The sequence below is a fragment of the Carcharodon carcharias genome, chromosome 13 (assembly GCF_017639515.1).
Source record: "Carcharodon carcharias isolate sCarCar2 chromosome 13, sCarCar2.pri, whole genome shotgun sequence".
In the NCBI taxonomy this organism is placed as follows: Eukaryota; Metazoa; Chordata; class Chondrichthyes; order Lamniformes; family Lamnidae; genus Carcharodon; species Carcharodon carcharias.
In genome coordinates, this window is record NC_054479.1 from 70832954 (window position 1) to 70853723 (window position 20770).

At 41.8% G+C, this 20770-nt stretch overlaps 1 protein-coding gene across 6 annotated transcripts in view; it reads left to right on the top strand.

The window, feature by feature from the left end:
• smpd4 (sphingomyelin phosphodiesterase 4) overlaps positions 1 to 5001 on the top strand; it is a 72880-nt gene extending 67879 nt beyond the window's left edge. For 3 of the 6 annotated variants that reach the window (XM_041202736.1, XM_041202735.1, XM_041202737.1), the window contains 2 exons: positions 21 to 149; positions 3315 to 5001. In XM_041202736.1, coding sequence (XP_041058670.1) covers positions 21 to 149; positions 3315 to 3638 — 453 coding nt within the window. In that variant the 3' untranslated portion in view covers positions 3639 to 5001. Of the gene's footprint in view, positions 1 to 20; positions 150 to 423; positions 484 to 1289; positions 1467 to 3314 lie in introns of those variants that run through there. The other 3 variants (XM_041202738.1, XM_041202740.1, XM_041202739.1) reach the window with 3 other exon arrangements.
• The last annotated feature ends 15769 nt before the right edge of the window (positions 5002 to 20770 follow it).

The following is a 20770-nucleotide window of genomic DNA, read 5'->3' on the forward strand; positions in this document are numbered from 1 at the left end:
TGAGTTCTGCTCATTTGCAGATTATAAATGGACTCCGAAGGTTTGAGATTGAATATCGGGGTGATCCTGAGCTGCAGCCTATTCGCAGCTATGAGAGTGGCCTGTTAGTTCGCCTGCTGTTCCAGCTATCGTCTGTCATCAACCTGCGGGTAAGTTGGTAATTATAACCAATCTCAGCCAGCACCTGTTAGCACCATTCCTTTTCCCTTCTATCCAAAGTTAACTGCACATGTGAACGATGTTTCACCTTGCTCTTTGGGCTTTGGATCGACTATAATTTGTTTCAGTTAATAAAAAAGGTTTTAGAGAGACTGAGTATACTTTCAAGTTGATGCGTTTCTAGGGTCAGATCAGATGCATCTGAGGATCCTGAGGGGTGGAAATTGCTGAAACACTACCCATAATTTTCCAATCCTCCTTTAGATACAAGGGCAGTGCCAGAGGACGGAAGAATTGCAAATGTTGCACCCTTGATGGAAAGAGGATAAAAGGATAAACCCAACAACTACAGGCCAGTCAGTTTAACCTCAATGGTGGGAAAGCTTTCAGAAATACGACAAAGCAGTCCGCTTGATTGGCATCTCTTCCACAAACATTCACTCCCTCCACCACTAACACACAGTAGCAGCAGTGTGTTCCATCTACAAGATGCACTGCAGGAATTCACCAAGGCTCCTTAGACAGCACCTTCCAAACCCACGACCTCTACCATCTAGAAGGACAAGGGCAGCAGATAGATGGGAACACCACCTGGATGTTCCGCTCCAAGCTATTCACCATCCTGACTTGGAAATATATTGCCATTGTTTCACTATTGCTGGGTCAAAATCCTGGAACCCCTTCCCTGAGAGCACTGTGGGTGTACTTACACCACATAGACTACACTGGTTCAAGAAGGCAGCTCACCACCACTTTCTCAAGGTCAACTAGGGATGGGCAATAAATGCTGGTCGAGCCAGCGAAGCCCACATCCCGTAAATGAATGAAAAAAACAATAACTCAGGACAAAATTAATCACTTGGACAAGTGTGGATTAATTAAGGAAAGCCAGCACGGATTTGTTAAAGATAAATTGTGTTTAACTTATTTGATTTTTTTGATGAGGTAACACTGGGTTGATGAGGGGAGTGTGGTTGTCTATAGTTTTCAAAGACTTTTTGATAAAAAGGCCACACAACATGCTTGTTAGCAAAGTTAAAGCCCATGGAATAGAAAGGACAGTGGCAGCATGGATGGGAAGTTGGTTGAGTGACAGAAAACAATGACAGTGGTAAATGGTTGTTTTTCAGACCGAAGGAGGTATACAATGATGTCCCCCAGGATTCAATACTAGGACCACTGATTTTCTTTATATATTAATGACCTAGATTTGGGTGAACACGGCACAGTTTGAAAATTTGCAGATGACCAGAATTTGGATGTATTATGAACTGAGGTGGATATTGATAGACTTCAAAAGGACATAGGTTAGTAGAATGGGTGGACACATGGCAGCAAAAATTCAATGCAAGGAAATTTGAAGTGATGCATTTGGTAGGAAGAACATGGAGAGGCAATATAAAATATAGGATACAATTCTAAAGGAGGTGCAGGACAGAGGGGCCTGGGAGTATATATGCCCAAATCATTGAAGGTGGCAGAACAGATTGAGAAAGCGGTTAATAAGGAATATGGGCTCTTGGGCTTTATAAAAGCATTGATTATAAAAGCAAGGAAGTTACGATGAACCTTTATAAAACACTGGTTGACCTCAATGGGAATATTGTGTTCAATTCTGGATACTGCACTTTAGGAAGGATGTGAAGGCTTTCGGGAGAATATTCACAAGAATGGTTCCAGTAGAAAGATTGGAGAAGCTGAAGTTCTCCTTGGAGAAGAGAAGGTTGAAAGGAGATTTGAGGTATTCAAAATCATGAGGGTCTGGACAGAGTAAATAGGGAGAAACTGTTCCCATTGGCTGAGAAATGTGGGAGATTTAAGGTGATTGCCCAAAGAACCGATGGCAACATGAAAACCTTTTCACAGCGAGTGGCTAGAATGTGGAATGCACTGCCTGAGAGTGTGATGGAAGCAGATTCAATCAGGGCTTTCAAAAGAGAATTGGTTAAGCGCCCGAAAAGGAACTCTCAGGCTTATGAGGAAAGGGCAGGGGAATGGAACTAGCTGAGTTTCTCTTGCAGAGAGCCAATGGAGACACAATGGGCTGAATGACCAGCTCGTGTGCTGTAACCATTCTATGATTCAGTTGATCCTGTATGTTCTGACAGAAACTGTACTGAATAGAAAATACTAAAAATGCGCAACAGGTTCCCCTTAAACAGGGATTGTTATGCTATATGACGCTTATTTGAAACGTTAAAGCTGTTTTTTTCCCTTTAAACAAAGATCAACCAGCATCTAATTCTTTAGCAGGTGTGTCTCCTATGTCATTTTCATTGGTATTCCATTCCTCTGTCATGTGTGCCTTTGAGACTGAAGGTTCTGGGTTCAAAGTCCACTCCAGAGATTAGAGCATTAAATCTAGTCTAACACTCCAGTGCAGTGCTAAGGGAGTGCTACACTATCAAGGTGCTATCTTTCAGATGAGACATTAAACCGAGGTGTGCTCTCTCCCCTCAGGCAGATGTAAATGATACCATAAATGATACTACTTTGAAGAGAAAGGGAGTTCTCCCTGGTGGTCTGGCCAATATTTATCCCTAAATCAACATCACTAAAACATTATCTGGTCATTATCACATTGCTGTTTTAGGGAGTTTGCTGTGTGCAAATTGGCTGTCACGTTTCCTACGTTATAACAGTGGTTATGTTTCAGAAGAACTTGGCTATAAAGCACTTTAAAGCATCCTGGTGTCATGAAGGGTGCTAAATAGATGCACTATGTTGATTCCCGGGATAAGGAAAGGTCGAGCGGTTTGGGCCTACACTCATTGGAGTTCAGAAGAATGAGAGGTGATCTTATTGAAACAAATAAGATTGAGGGAGCTTGACAGAGTAGAGGCTGAGAGGATGTTTCTGCTCATAGGGGAATCTCAAACTGGGGGGGCAGTTTCAAAATAAGAGATCACCCAGTTAAGATAGAGATCCAGAGGAATTCCCTTCCCCAGACAGCAGCGGAAGATGGGGCATTGAGTATGTTCAAGGTTGAGTTGGGCAGATTTTTGATTTACAAGGGCTAAGGATTATGGGGAGCAGACAGGAAAGTGGAGTTAAGGCCACTGTCAGATCAGCCATAATCTTATTGAATGGTGGGACAAGCTCAAAAGGCCAAATGACCTACTCCTATTTATGTTAACTTTATTTGTGTCCTACAGTTTGCTGGAGAAATGGAGGCCCTGTGTCAGCGGGACAGTATAATGGGAAGACTGGCTCGCTATTACCTGACTTACCCAGAGTTGGGTCGGAGGATAAAGTCTGGTCCAGTGATATGCCGCAGTTTCCAGCAACATCAGCCCCGGCTCAGTCTGCGCTTCCTAGCCAGTTACCGCACGCTATTCTCTCTCTTCATCTGTATGGTTATCGGTGCCACGCTCAATCTGCACCCCTTGGCTTCTTTTCTGCTGATCCTGATCTTGTGGTTTCTCTACGGGATTGCATGGGCTCTATGTACAGATCAAACTAAACCTCACCAAGCTTGAAAAGGATTCAACTCTTTTTCTATTTTTCTACTTTCTTCAGAAAATATTTTTTTTAAAGTTGTAAAAATGGAGGTTAATCTTGGATCAGATACCAGTACCTAAGTTTTATTAAAAATAATTTGAGCTATTTAATAATACTATCAGAGCTGACAGGGGATTTATTTTTTACAGATGACAAAGTTCCTTGTTGGTGGTTGTGTTGCATCATCCTAATTTTAATATTCAATGTGATGTGAAAGCATTGAAGATTTGTCAGAAGAAACCTCAATTGATAACATGTCCTGAGAATGGTGTATTTGACTCTGAACCCTGCACTGGGATCTTATCCACATCTCCAGGAGTGTTTCTAGTCACAAGTCTAGTTCACTTCCTAGCTCCACATTGTTGCTTGCCGTAACTATTCTCTAACAAAATGGATTGTCTTGTACCCACTGGCATCAATCAGTGTGGAACTGAACTGAAGTGCACAGCCTAATGAGGGACCAGGCACCATGAAATGGCCATCCACCTAACAGTGTGCACCTGGCTCCAGTCCAGGTGATGCTGATCACTTCAAGCTAAGGAACCATTGTTAATAAAAGTGTTGCCGTTATGTAACCACCTCCTGAGAATGAATTCTGCTGTACTATTTGAAAATTACAGAATACAAAAGCAAAACACTGCAGATGCTGGAAATCAGAGACAAAAACAGACAATGTTGGAAATACTCAGGTAAGGCAGCATCTGTGTAGCAAAAAACATTTAATATTTCAGGTCAATGACCCGAGCTTAAATGGAAGATCATTGACCTGAAATATTAACTGTTGTTCTTTCCACAGATGCCAGACTTGGGTGTTTCCAGCATTTTTTTTTCTTGAGTTGATAAACCTTGGCTGTGCTGAAAGACTGGGAGGGGAGTGGGGTGGAGATGAGAGGAAATGAAATCTCAATGAGGAATGCAGTGTCTGTGGAAGTCGGTCTGAGTGTTCTATCCTCTAATAATTGGAGGGACATTATTAATTCCGAGGGCTCTAATTCATTAAAAATTACATCTCATGGGACGTTAATGCTAGTTCCAGAAATTCCCAAAATGTGTACCAATTCACTTTCCCAAAATGTCGGTGGAAAAATGAAACACTTTTCCATAAAAGAGAATGTACTGATTGACACAACCATCTCCGATCACTCCATCTTCTCACTGCCTTTGCCTCTTCTGCGAGATGCTTTTCTGTGTCTTCACCACTGTAATTGTTGAAATTCAGCAGTATTAATTGGAAGGTGAGATGTACAAAATGGCTGTTAATTTCCTGTTTAAATTGAAGTGTCAGCCATATTAATGGAAAACCCATTATGTATTTTTAAAATGAATTTGATAAATCTTTAACTTAGAGTTTAATTTAATGTGCTCATATTCTACTTAGGAACCAAAAACATAGATAGGCCGAGGAGTGAGGTCCAGCTGGGTGAGTTTGAGGTGATTTGATCGAAATTAAAAATGCAGAGCTGGTAATCTCTGAATTGTTAATGAGCCATGTGCAAATTGGCAAAGGGTTAAACAGGTTAGAAGGTTAAATGCGTAGCTGAAGGGGTGGTGTGGGAGACAAGTTAGCGGTCGATTTGTCTAGAGAAGAATGTGTAGATAGCCTGGATCATGTTGACATCAAAATAGAGGTGTTAGGTGTCTTGAAGAACATTAAGGTGGATAAGTCCCCAGGGCCAGATGGAATCTACCTCAGAGTACTGACGGAGGCAAGGGAGGAGATTGCTGGGGCCTTGACAGAAATCTTTGTATCCTCACTGGCTACAGGTGAGGTCCCAGAGGACTGGAGAATGGCCAACGTTGTTCCATCGTTTAAGAAGGGTAGGTAGCAGGGATAATCCAGGAAATTACAGGCCGGTGAGTCTTACGTCAGTGGTAGGGAAATTATTGGAAAAGATTCTTCATCACAGGATTTACTACCATTTGGAAGCAAATGGGCATATTAGTGAGAGGCAGCATGGTTTTGTGAAGGGGAGGTCGTGTCTCATTAACTTGATCGAGTTTTTCGAGGAAGTGACAAAGATGATCGACGATGGAAGGGCAGTGGATGTTATCTACATGGATTTCAGTAAGGCCTTTGACAAGGTCCTTCATGGCAGACTGGTACAGAAGGTAAAGTCGCACAGGATTAGGTGAGCTGGCAAGATGGATATAGAATTGGCTTGGTCATAGAAGACAGAGGGTAGCAGTGGAAGAGTGCTTTTCTGAATGGAGAGCTGTGACTAGTGGAGTTCCACAGGGATCAGTGCTGGGACCTTTGCTCTTTGTAGTATATGTAAATGATTTGGAGGAAAATGTACCTGGGCTAATTAGTAAGTTTGGAGACGACACTAAGATTGGAGGAGTTGCAGATAGTGAAGAGGATTTTCAAAGGATACAATGGGATATAGATCAGTTGGAGACTTGGGCAGAGAAATGGCAGATGGAATTTAATCCGGACAAATGCGAGGTAATGCATTTTGGAAGGTCTAATACAGGTAGGAATTATACAGTAAATGGCAGAACCCTTAAGTGCATCGACGGGCAGAGGGATCTGGGTGTACAGGTCCACAGGTCACAAAGTGGCAACACAGGTGGATAAGGTAGTCAGGAAGGCATATGGCATGCTTGCCACCATCGGCAGGGGTATTGAGTATAAAAGCTGGGAAGTCATGCTGCAGTTGTATAGAACCTTGGTTAGGACACACTTGGAATATTGCGTGCAATTCTGGTCGCCACATTACCAGAAGGATATGGAGGCATTGGAGAGGGTGCAGAGGAGGTTTACCAGGATGCTGCCTGGTCTGGAGGTTATTAGCTATGAGGAGAGGTTGGAGAAACTTGGAGTGTTCTCACTAGAGTGACGGAGATTTGAGGGGTGACTTGATAGAAGTTTACAAAATTATGAGTGGCATGGACAGAGTAGATAGAAGCTTTTTCCCCAGGGTAGAAGAGTCAATTACTAGGGGACATAGATTTAAGGTGAGAGGAGAAAACTTTAGAGGAGATGTGCAGGGCAAGTTTTTTATGCAGAGGGTAGTGAGTGTCTGGAATTCGCTGCCAGAGGAGGTGGTGGAAGCAGGTACGATAGTGGTGTTTAAGAGGCAGCTTGCCAAATACATGAATAGGATGGGAATAGAAGGAAACGGACCCCGGAAGTGCAAAATGTTTTAGTTTGACAAGCAATATGATTGGTGCAGGCTTGGAGGGCCGAAGGGCCTGTTCCTGTGCTGTACTTTTCTTTTTTACTTTGATTTCTGGGACAGTGTTGCCCAGTATCAGGACAGACTATACTTAATGTGTCCTGGCAAATCACAAATAGGACAGTAGACAGGGCTTTAAACAAATCATGGGGCTGGCAGGGGGAAGATTCAGGTAAGGGTAAATTCACAAGCAGTAAGAGAAATGTCAATATAACATTTTTATCATATGATCACTCTTTCCCAGATGTTCCATTCTGTAAGGTTATTTTAACCTGGTCTCCTTGCACAATACTATAAATAGTCTGTTCGCTGGTCAGTTCCTTGACATAATGACTTAGAAAACTATCTTTTTACATTCCATGAACTCATCCTCCACATGATTACTACAAAACAGAGCAGTGATTTGGGTATAAATAAGCAGAGTGGGTCGGGAAGGAACAGGGAGCTTAAAGGGAATTGGCATTTAAAAACAAAGATGACATCAGGAAAAAATAGTTAAAGGCTGTCACAACAAAATAGACAAATTAATAGCATAGAAATTGCTGGGTTTGAATAAATGTCATTGTGAAGATAGGGTTGCAGAGTGACCAAAGAATTAAATATTCCAGGATACTTGACTTTTACAAGAAATGGGTGGAGTGTAAACTGAGGATGGTATATCCCTGATAAAGGATGGATGAGGGCCATAGAGAGAGAGGATTTTAACTTGAAAATAAATTAAATCAGTTTGATATGACTAAGAAACAGCAAGGGACAGAGAACATTGGTAGGAGTAGTTTTATAGGCCTCCTAACTAGCTGTAACTCTTTCGAGTAACACGTTTCCATCTGTTCCTATTCAGATGAAGTTACATTGTTTCATAGTTTGCCATTGTGAGATTTGAACTCTTGATACTCTTTTTTGAGTAAACCTGTTTCCATCTGTTTCAGATGAAGTTACATTGTTTCATAGTTTGCCATTGTGAGATTTGAACTCTTGATCTTGGGGTTACAAACCCAGTACCATAACCACTTGGCTATTTAGGCCAAGCAATGTAACTTTTTCGAGTACAAACCCGTTTCCATCTGTTTCAGATGAAGTTATATTGTTTCATAGTTTGCCATTGTGAGATTTGAACTCCTGATAATCTTTTAAATGAAAACCAAATCAACAAAATTGGGATAAATCAGGCACAGCCCCTAATTCAGGTCAGCTGTAAAACCAAGAACAAAGTTTAAAGGAAACTTACAAACTTTAAATCAAAATGTGATTAAAGGGGTCAACAAATAGGTGCAGGAACAGAGCCTTAATATGTGTAATTCTTTTGAGTACAAACATGTTTCCATCTGTTTTTTCAGATGAAGTTACATTGTTTGCCATTGTGAGATTTGAACTCTTGATCTTGGGTTTACAAGCCCAGTACCATAACCACTTGGCTATTTAGGCCAAGCTCCCTAACTAGCTGTACTGTCAGGCAGAGTCTAAATCAGGCAATTAGAGGTGCATGTAACAAGGCTAATCATGGGGGATGTTTTAATGTTCATTTAGACTGAGGAAACCAATTTTGTAGTAATCATGTGGAGGATGAGTTCATGGAATGTATACAAGATAGTTTTCTAAGTCATTATGTCAAGGAACTGACCAGGGAACAGACTATTTATAGTATTGTGCAAAGAGACCAGGTTAATTAATAACCTAACAGAAAGGAACATCTGGGAAAGAGTGATCATATGATAAAAATGTTATATTGAACTTGAGATTTAGTTAAGCCCAAAACCAGAATCTTAAATCTGAGTGAAGCAAATACATAGATATGAGGAGTTAGTTGGCCAAGATAGATTGGAAAACTACATTAAAAGATATGATGTAAGATTAGCAATACCTAACATTTAAAGAAAACATAATTCACAATGAATCTGCATTCACTTGAGGAGAAATGGTCCAACCATGGCTAACGAGAAGTTAAAATATTAAATTAAGGGAAGAGGCTTGTAATGTTGGCAAAAAAAGAAGTAAGCTTGAGGATTGAGAGTATTTAGAAATCCACAGAAAGGGGATAGATTTTGAACATATCTAGCAACTCAAAGCTGGGCATCCATGAGGCATTGTGGGCCATCAGCAGGATGACCAAGAAATTGATAGTGAATAGGGCCTCAATTATTTATCATCTATATTAATGACTTGGATGAAGGGATATGAAAGCAAGTTATGAGGAGGATACAAAGACTCTGCAAAGGGATATGGATTAGTTTAAGGGTTAAATGAGTGGACAAAAGTTTGGCATCAGGCCAAACATGCTGATTAGCACCTACTGGCCCCTGATGAAACAGTATTGCTCCGTATTGAAAACTGAGGGCGACAGTGGCTTAGTGGTAATGTCACTGAGCTAGTAATCCAGAGACTCAGCTAATGCTTTGGGGACATGAGTTCAAATCCCACCAAAGCAGCTGGTAGGATTTGAATTCAGTTAATTAATCTGTAATTAAAAGATAGTCTCAGTAATAGTGACTATGAAACTATCATCATTGTTGTAAAAAATCCATCTGGTTCACTAACGTCCTTATCTGCCAACCTTACTTGGTGAGGCCTACAAATGAGTCCAGACCCTTGACTCTTAATTGCCCTCTGAAATGGCTGAGCTGACCTTGCCAGTGAGGCCCACATCCCATGAAAGAATAAAGATACACTGAGGGTGGCAAGTGCACAGAATGTACTCTGGATGGGGAACCTCAATATCATCACCAAGAATGGCTTGGTAGCACCACTATTGACTGAGCTGGCTGAGTCCTAAATGACATAGCTGCTAGACTGGGTCTGCAGCAGATGGTGAAGGAAACAAGTGGAAAAACCTACTTGACCTCCTCCTCACCAACCTGCCAGTCACAGATGCATCTGTTCATGACAGTATCGGTAGGAGTGACCACCGCACAGTCCTTGTGGAGATCCTCAATCCTGTTGTGTGGCACCACCACTGTGCTAATTGGGATAGATTTTGAACATATCTAGCAACTCAAAGCTGGACATCCATGAGGTGCTGTGGGCCATTAGCAGCAGCAGCAGAAGAATTCTATACAACCACAATCTGTAACCTCATTGATCAGCATATCCCCCACTCTACCATTACCACCAACCCTGGTTCAGTGAAGACTGCAGGAGGGCATACTGAAAAACGTGTCTGCCTGGTGAAGCCATAACAGGACTACTTGCATGCCAAACAGCGTAAGCAGCAAGCAATAGACAGCTAAGCAATCCCACAACCAACGGATCAGATCTAAGCTCTGCAGTTGTGCCACACCCAGCTGTGAATGATGGTGAACAATTAAACAACTAACTGGAGGAGGAGGCTCCACAAATATCCCCATCCTCAATGACGGGGAAACCCAGCACATCAGTGCAAAAGACGAGGCTGAAGCATTTACAACCATGTTCAGCTATAAGGGCTGAGTGGATAATCCATCTCGGCCTCCTCCTAAGGACCCAGCATCACAAGATGCCAGTCTTCAGTCAATTCGATTCACTCCAAGTGATATCAGGAAATGGCTGAAGGCACTGGATACTGCAAAGGCTATGGGCCCTGACAGTATTCCGGCAATAGCACTGAAGACTTGTGCTCCAGAACTTGCTGCATCCCTCGCCAAGCTGTTCCGGTAGAGCTACAACACTGGCATCTACCCAGTAATATGGAAAATTGCCCAGGTATGTCTTGTCCACAAAAAGGACAAATTGAACTCACCCAAGTAATCAAACCTACTTCATATCAGCAAAGTGATGGAAGGTGCCGTCAACGGTGCTATCAACCTCAGCAATAACTTGCTCACTGATGCTCAGTTTGGGTTTGGCCAGGGCCACTCAGCCCCTGACCTTACTACGCCTTGGTTCAAACATGGACAAAAGAGCTGAACTTCAGAGATGAGGTGAGAGTGACTGCCCTTGACTTCATAGCAGCATTTGACTGAGTGTGGTATCAAGGGGCTCTAGCAATACTAAAGTCAATGAGTATTTTGGGGAGGGGGGGAACTCTGCTGGTTGGAGTCATACCTAGCACAAAGGAAGATGGTTGTGGTTCTTGGAGGTCAATCATCTCAGTCCCAGGACATCACTGCAGGAGTTCCTCAGGGTAGTGCTGCTCCATGAATGACCTTCACTCCATCATAAGGTCAGAAGTGGGGATGTTCATAGATATTGCACAATGTTCACCATTCATGACGGCTCAGACACTGAAGCAGCCCATACCCATATGCAGCAAGATCTGGACAACGTTCAGGCTTGGGCTGATAAGTGGCAAGTAACATTCACACCACACAAGTATCAGGCAATGACCATCTCCAACAAGAGAGAATCAAACCATTTACCCTTGATGTTCAATGGCTAACCATTGAATCCCCAATAATCAACATCCTGGAGGCTGCCATTGACCAGAAACTAAACTGGACTAGCCATATAAATAATGTAGCTACAAGAGCAGGTCAGAGCCTGGGAATTCTGTGGTGAGTAACTGAGGTAGTTAGTGTTTGAAATTCTCCAGCAAGCATTGGAGGCTGGGTCATTAAACATATTCAAGGTTGGGCAGGTTTTTGATTGAAAAAGGTGTCAAGGGCCATAGTTGGTCAGAAGTTGAGACCACAATCAGATCAGCCATGATCTTGTTGAACGGCGGATCAGGCTCAAGTGGCTGAATGGGCTACTGTTCTTACAAGAATAAACTAGAAAGAAACAAAATCAGTTTGTAAAAGCTTCTGAAGTACGTAAAAAGGAAGAGATTAGAGAATATTAATGGGGCCCTTACAGGCAGAGACAGTAAAAAAAAAATAATGGGTAGTAAGGAAAAGGCAGGGACATTTTTTTTAAAAATGTTTTGCCAGTAGCAGACACACTTTCGTGAAATAGTGGGGAAACGAGCCGCTAAGTGAGAATGGAGATCTTAAGGAAATTAACATTAATGAAAAAATAATACTGGAGAAATTAATGGGACTAAAAGTCAATGAATTTTCTAGACCTAATGGCCTACATCTTAGGATTTTAGAAGAGATGGCGATTTTGATCTTCCAGAATTCCCTAGATTCTAAAATGGTCCTAGTAGATTGGAAGGTGGAAAATTTAACCCCACTGCTTGAGAACAGAGGGAGAGAGAAAATCAGGAACTCGGGGCCAGTTTGCCTGAGTTCAGTGGCACGGAAAACGTTAGAACCTATTGCTGCGTTAGGGATGTAGGAATAGGACCCCTAGAAATCATCCTATGATTGGGCAGAGTAGGCACAGATTTATGAAAAGAAAATCATGTTTAACAAATGAGTGTTTTTTGAGATTGCAACCAGACTGGTAGATAAAGGGGAAAGAGTGGATGTTATGTATTTAGATTTTGAACAAGGTGCCACACAAGGTCACCACACAAAATTTGGGCTCATGGGATTGGGGCAAATATTTGCTTTGATTGAAGATTGGTTAACGGACAGAAAGTAGTGGACAAGATCAGTCATTTTCACTTTGGCAGGCTGTAACTAGTGTAAAACTAGAAGGGTCATGCTAGGATTTCATTTATTTGCAATCTCTATTAATGGCACAAATGAGGACACCAGGTACCGTGCACAATGTATGGATTTGCTGATGATACAAAGTTAGGTGGGAAAGAAAGCTGTGAGGGGGATGCAAAGGGATCGAGACAGATTCAGTGAGTGGGCAAGAACATGGCAGATGGATAAAATAAGTTTGAAGTTATTCACTTTGGGGGAAAAATAGAAATGCAGCACTTTTTTAAAACAATGAGACTTGGAAGGAGAGGTACTGTGAGCAACCAAAAGAAGTGCTATGTTACACTCCAATCCAGGGATTGCCAGCTTATGGGTCACAACCCCCAATGGGGTTATGGGGCAAGTAATTGGGATCGTGAGCTCTGGGGCAGCAATAGCAGCTGTGTGGCAGACTCAGGTGGGACGATCCTGGGTTCGACCCTGAGGCGCCTCGGCATGGTGCACATGATTTTTTTCTTGCTTTGGTCCGCTAGGTCATGGCCTAATGAAATGAGCTCTGAGGCCTGATCACTGTCTATAGCACAGCCTGAAAAATAGGTGTCTGAGATTCGTTTTCTACAAAAGTTTGCTCTTTTGAACATCATAAATTTTGATTTTTCTGCCTGGACCCCTGCTGTTTGAGGCATTTGCAAATCATTAAACTCTGTAACAGGCGAACTTGCCCTTCTCCCAAACTGCTCGCAACTTAAATCACTGAAAAACCACAAAAACGCTTCACGATATGGATAAAACATGGAAAAGATCGGCATTGCTGATATTTTAATAGTAGAATCACTGGCCATTGATTGGATAATTATTTGTAGTCTACCTGGTTTTTACCAGCTATAAAATTTGAAGTTGACTCAGCGAAACATCCTAAATTGCAGTACTGCACGCTGCAGGTGATTCATGGGGATTTGTAGCAACCCCTGTTGTTACTATGGGGGATCTGGATTATATCACTAAATTTATGGGCCATAGTGCTTTCAATCTTTAACAATTTCCTACATTGCTATTTGAAACATCTCCTGTCTCATCTAAAATGGTCCAGGACACTAGGGGAATTTTGGCACAAATCTCAGAATTTCCTGTCGTATTTTTGCTGGGCGATCAACACAAACTCTGCACAAATGGTCAGAATTACCCATTCTTATCATTTTCTGGGGAGACTGTCAGTCTCCCATCAAAGAGTTCCGGGTATCTGTATGTGCCAAGGGTACTGAAGTCCCGAATTCCAGCATTGGTTAACTTTTCATCACAGCTTTCCCTAGGGCAGGAGGTCCTGACACTAGGCAGGTAAAACATGAGGGTGTAGAAACTTCACGTTGCAAGCATGTGGCCTTTTCACATAATGTACAACTGTTTTAGCAAATCTCAGCAAAGGGGCAGAAATGTCCACATTCTGGACCCATCTACAACTCTCCACTGTCATCCCACTCCTTCCCCCAACCCAGCTTTCATTCTGGGTTTGCATTAAAATGGGGGGTCACAGTGGGAAAACCTTTGGGAAGCACTGTTCCATACATAGTAAGAGCTAAGTGTAAAATTTTATTATAATTACACAGGGCCTTGGTGAGGCAACATCTGGAATACTGCGTACAGTTTTGATCTACTTTACACAAGGAAGGATATATTTGTACTAAATAGAGTCCAAGCAGGGTCATGAGACTGGTCCGTGGGATGAGGGAATTGTCCTATGAAGAGAGGCCGAGTAGACTAGGCCTATATTCTTTGGATTTTAAAAGAATGAGAGCTGATCGCATTGAAACAAAGAAAATGCACAAAGAACTTGAAGTAAATGCTGAGAAAATGTTTCCCTTGGCTGGAGAAACTAAAACAGAGTGGCAGTTTCAGAATGAGTCAGCCATTTAGGAGAAATGTATTTACTTAAAGATCCAAATCTTTGCAACCAAGATCTGTGGAAGCTCAGTCATTGAGTGTGTTCAAAGTAATAGATTTTGGATACTTAAGAAAATTGAGGAATCTAGGGAAAGAGTAGGAAGTAGTTGAGGTAGATGATTAGCCATGATCTTGTGAATGGAATGGTGCAGCAGGTTTGAAGGGAGGAAAGCTTTACTGCTCCTATTCTTATGTTCCTGTGAAGGATACCTGTAAACACCCCCAACATAATGGGGGATGTGTACCAGTGATCAACTTTAATATAATGGGAGGACATGTACTTGCAATCATCGCACCCTGATATAATGGGTTATATTTAGTTGTAATCATCTAACGTAATAGCGTACATATACATATACTTGGGCTCTAAAAGAGTTACATATACTTGGGAACAGCAGTAAACCATTTAGCCTGTTCTCCCATTCAATATGATCACTGCTGATCCATAATCTAATTCCATGTCCCTTAGTCCATTTGATTAACAAGAATTCGTTAATCTGATTTTAAATTAGCAATTGATCTAGCATCAATTGCCATTTGCAGAAGAGTTCCTAACTTCTATCATTTGTGTGTAGAAGTGTTTCCTAATTTCACTCTTAAATCTGGTTCTAATTTTTAGACTAAACTCCCAGACTCACCAACGTGGAAATAATTTTTCTCTATCTACCCTATCCACTCCCCTAAAAATCTTAAACTTCAATCACCCTTTAACCTTCTAAATTCCAGGGAAGACAACCCTAGTTTGTGTAATCTCTCCTTGCTATTTAACGGTTGCAGTCCAGGTATTCTGGTAAATCTACATTGGGACAGATATTTTAGCCTTGGAAGAAATGCAAACTGTACTGCCCAGAATTCTATCCCCTTATATTCTTGGCCTCCAGGTACAAATGTCAGCATTCCATTGGACTTTTGATTATCAAAATATGAACAGGTACAGAAGTTAATGTGTGTATCTGGACCCCAAAGTCTCTTTGGACCTCTACAGTTTCCAGCTTTTCAGCATTTCAAAAGTCCCCTGTTGTGTCCTTTTAGGATTAAAGTGGATGACCTCACATTTTCCTACATTGAAATCCATTTGCTGCAGTTTCACCCAATCACTTGATTGATTAATATCTCATTGTAATTTTACGCTTCTGTCTATACTTTACAACCTGGCCTATCTTTGTATCATCAGCATTTAGATATGTAGCTCTCTAACCCATCATCTAAGCTGTTAATAAATACAATGACTAGTTAAGGTCCCAACACATTATTATATAACATTGCAACACTGACTTATTTAAGATAATGCTGTGGCAAGCATCATCCTCACTCCGACGGACTGCTGATGATGAAAAATGAGATGGAAAGGTGTTGGGAGGGAATTCCAGAGCTTGGGACAGAGACAACTGAAGGCACGACTGCCAATGCTGGAGCAATTATTATTGGGAATGTACAATAGGCCAAAATTAGAGGAGTGCAGATATCTGAGTTGTGGGGCTGGAGGAGATTACAGAGATAGGGAGGGGCAAGGTAATGGAGGGATTTGAAAACAAGGATGAAAATTTTAAAATCAAGATGTTGCTTGACCAAGACTCAGTGTCAGTCAGTGGTAATGGGTGATAGGTGTAATGGGACTTGGTGCGAGTTAAGACATGGGCAACAGAGTTTTGGATGACCTCAAGCTTACTTAGAATGTGGGAAACCAGCCAGGAATGCATTGGAATAGTCGAGTCTAAAGGTAATGAAGGCATGGATGAGTATTACAGCAGCAGATGAGCTGAGAAAGGTGAAGTCAAGTGATGTTAAGGTGGTGTTAATAGGCGTTCTTAGAAATAGCACAAACATGAAGTTGGAAGCTCATCTCAGGATCAAATATGATATGAAGGATTGCGAACAGACTGGGATTAACCCAGACTGTTGTCAGGGAGAGAGATGGGAGGTTGATAGGGAACAGAGCTTGGAGCAGGGACAGAAAACAATGGCTTGCATTCTTCCCAATATTTAATTAGAGAAAATTTCTGTTTATCCAGTACTGGATGTCGGATAAGCAGTCTGATAGTTTAGCAACAGTGGAAGAGTTAAGAGCTGGTGGTGAGGTTGAGCTGGGTGTCGTTGTCATACATGTGAAAACTAATGGCATGCCTTCAGATGATGTCACCGTGTAGCATGTAGATGAGAAACAGGATGTTGCCAAGGATAGATCCTTCAGGGACACCGGAGGTAATGGTGCAGAAACAAGAACAGACTCCATTACAAGTAATTCTCTGACTATGATTAGATAAATAAGAATGGAATCAGGTGAGAGCAGTCCCAACCCAGCTGGATGACAGTGGAGAGGAACTGGGGGAGGATGGTGTGGTCAACATGTTGAAGGCTGCAGATGGGTTGAAAAAGATGAGGAAGAAAAATTTACCTTTGTCACAGTCACATAGCATGTCATTTATGGCGTTGATTTAAAGTCATTTTGGTACTGGCATAGGGCAGAAACCGGATTGACGGATTCAAACGTGTGCTGAGAAAGATGGGAATGAATTTGGGAGGCAACACCACATTCAAGGACTTTTTAGAGTAACAGAAGGTTGGCGATCGGACAGTAGTTTTCAAGGACAGTGGAGTCAAGGGTTGGCTTTTTGAGGAGTCACATTCTTACTGGTCACATGCTGTCAGTTGGAGTACTACTTTGTCTCCTGCAGCTCAGCCACTTTCCAAAGATCAATAATTTGGCTTCAATTCCATGGACTTTGACTCCAGCTAACAGTCTCTTATGAGGGACATTGTCAAATATCTTCTGGAAGTCCTTAAAAATAACATCTATAGATGTTCCCCTGCCCACTAGTCACATCTTCAGAAAATTCATCAGACATGGCCTACCCCTTACAAATCCATCCTAGCTCTCTGATCAGCTGAAAATTTAAGCTGTTCAGTCACCCTATCCTTAATTATAGACTCTTGGGAAAATATGGGGGTTAATTAAGGAAAGCCAGCACAGGTTTGTTAAGGACAAATAGTGTTTAATTAATTGCTGCAAACTTGTGAGCAAAGTTACAGCTCGTGGAATAAAAGGGATGGAAGCAATGTGGATATGAAATTGGCAAGAAACAGTGTAGTGGTTAATGGACATTTTTGGATCAGGAGGAAGGTCTATAGTGGAGTTCCCATTGGTGGGTGTTAGGAGCCCTGCTCTTCCTGATAATATATTAATGACCTAGGCCTTGATGTACAGGGCACAATTTCAAAATTTGTCAGTGATACAAAACTTGGAAGTATTGTGAACTGTGGAGAGGATCACGTGGAACTTCAAAAGGACATAGGTTGGTGGAATGGGCGGATAAGTAGCAGATGAAATTTAATGCAGAGAAGTATGAAGTGTTTCATTTTGGTAGAAAGAATGCAGAGAGACAATATAAAATAAAGGGTACAATTCTAAAGGGGATGCAGGAGTAGAGGGATCTGGGTTTATAATGTGCATAAATCATTGAAGGTGGCAGGACAGGTTGAGAGAGCAGTTAACGAAACAAACAGTATCCTAGGCTTTTTAAATAGGGGCATAGAGTACAAAAACAAGGAAGTTATGTTAAACTTGTGTAAAACAGTGGTTTGGCCTCAACTGGAGTATTGTTCTCAGTTCTGGGTGCCACACTTTAGATAAGATGCAAAGACATTAGAGAGTGTGCAGAAAAGATTCGTGAGAATGGTTCAAGGGATGAAGAACTTTAATTACATAGATGGCTTGGAGAAGTTGGGACTGTTTTCCTTGAAGAGAAGGTTGAGAGGAGATTTTATAGATGTGGTGTTCAAAATCATGAGAGATCTGGACAGAACGAATCGGGACTAACTGTCCCATTAAGAACAAGGCAGCATAGATTAAAGGCAAAAGAAGCAATGACAACATGAGAAAAACCTTCTTCACACTTCTGTTAGGATCGGGAATACACTGCCTGAAAGTGTGACGGAGGCAGGTTCAGTCGAGGCATTCAAGATGGAACTGGATTATTATCTAAAAAGAAAAAATGTGCAGGCTACAGGGAGAAGGCAATGGGGTGGCACGAGGTTAATTGCCCCTTCAGGGAACCAGCACAGACAACAGGGCAAATGGCCTCTTGTGTTGTAACCATTCTGTGATTCTGTGACTAGCAAAATTTCCTGACAACAGATATTAGACTATAAAATTCCCTCTCACCTTTTTGAAACAGCAGAGTGACGTGCAGTTAAAGCTACGGTTCTTGTTTGAGAGAACTTTGGAAGATTATCTGGGCATCTCCAAAGGTCTCACCTACTTTGTTTAATATCTTGGAACAAATACCATCTGTTCCTGAAGATATGTCACTCTTTAATTCCATTATTTTCTTCATTACTGTTATTTTGCTTAAGTTAATTTTGATAAGTCCCTGACCTTGATTCAGTATTAGTTTCCTTAGGATGTCTGGCACGTTGGCCTGATTCACAACTGTAAATACTGATGCAAAGTAATTGTTCAGCATGTCCACCATTTCCTTATTTTCATTGACAATTAATTATCAGTTTTTAATGGCCCCGCATTGCTCCTGATAACTTCTTCCTAATAAAATATTTTTGTATTGATTTTGATATCTGTTGCAAGTTTCTTTTCATGCTCCCTTTTTATTGCTCTTTATATCTGTTTTGACACCCGTTACTGTTATTTGTCTCTTTCGATTTGCCGGAATCCCTGCTTTTTTTTTGCTCTTCTGAATGTTTTTTCTTGTAGTTTTATGTTGTCTTTATCCTTTTTAATAATCCATGGATTTTTTTTCACAATCATGCTTTTGCTCCTAAAGGGTTCTGTAACACCTAAAATGCTTTTTGGAATATCACCCACTGATCTATCATTTTACCCATTAACAGATTTGTCCAGTTCACTGTGGATTGTCTCTGTCTCATCCCATTGAAGCCAGTCTTACCTAAAGCAAATATCTTAGCAACTGTTTCACATTTCTCCCTTTCAAACACTGTTCAGTTCGAATGGGTTATGACTGCTGTTAGATAAATGTTCACACCACTAGGCTGTTAACCAAATCTGACTTATTGATCATTACTAAAGCTAATATGGCATACCACCTTGTTAGCTCTTGGACATATAGGGCAGAATTTTCACCTCAGTGGGCAGGCATGCACCCGACCCACTCGAACGTGAAATGATGTGCATTGACATCGAGCGAGCGTCCTGACATAAATGCGCAGTTGTGCGATAGTTCAGTTGGCGCGCGTGCGCAGGAATTGGCAGCGCGTCCGCCGACAATTAAAAGGCCTGTTAAGGCCATTAAATTATCAATTAAGATAAAAATTTTCACCAAGCGGCTTTTGCATTTTTTTGGATACCTCAACCACGGGCAGGATGAGGTTTCCAATAGCAAATAAAAATAACATTTTTAAAATTTCACTGATAACATGTCCCTACTCATGTGACAGAGAAAGATTCTCAAGCGGCACTCGCCTGCATGCATGAAGTTCACGCTCGCCCTGCTCCCCCTCCTCGCTGCCACTCGCATTTCATGCTGGGCGGGCCTCAATTGGTCCACCAACAGAAATTGCCTTCCAGCCTCGATCACGGGCAGCTTCCCGACCACCCCCAGCCAAGCCTGCCCGACAAGGGCTAAATTCTGCCCATAGTTACAGAAAACTAGCCTGGACACAAGAAATTCACTAACCTTCTGACACGTGCTAGTCTGCTTATCCCGATCAATATTAAAGTTAAAATCTCCCATTAAAATTGGTCTGCCTTTGCTTGTCTAATCTCTGCATTCATACAATCCACCATTTCATAGCTGCACTAGTTTTACTCCATTTCTACTACTCAATTATAACAAAGTCTCTGCTGTCTGCTTACCTTTATATCCTCTCTTATCATTGAACTTATTCATAATCACGAAGGCTACCATTACCATCTCCCCATCGTGCCTGTACATCATTACTACCTGGTATATTTAGTTCCCACTCTGGACCATCTTGCAGCCATGTCTCCAAAATCACCCATCAGCGTAATGGGGGAACTCATACCTGTAATCACCCCCTGACATGCACATATTATAATCCCCCGTAAACCAATTCCATGAGATCCTGCAGACCCCAACCCCACCTCCATCTCTTATTGCAGTTGAAGCATCGGTTGCTCTGAGTGGTAGTCAGCTAATCACGCTTCAAAGATGGAGCAAGCTCCAACAATGGGAGCGATGAAGAAAAGGTGTTCTTCCCTTTAAAAGGGACTCTGGTTTAAGCAGCATCCAGTAATCCAGAATGAACACCAATCACTCCTGGAGTATGGTACGATCTCACAGCTCTCCTGAGAGCTGCCACTAAATTCAGCTGCTCAACTGTATCCAGGCTGGTTTTAGATGGAAACATGTCTATGATCAGGGCCTGACTGCCATCTGGTCACATATACCATAGGACCTGGGCTGGCAGATAGGCCAGGGTTCCTCAATTCCTGCCTATTGATGGTTGTCTGCACAGACCAGTCCCCTCACCCATTAGTATTCATGTAGAAGATGGGATGTGGGGATAGTTTAAGGAATATTTTAATGCATAGTAAAGCAGGTTCCCCTGTAG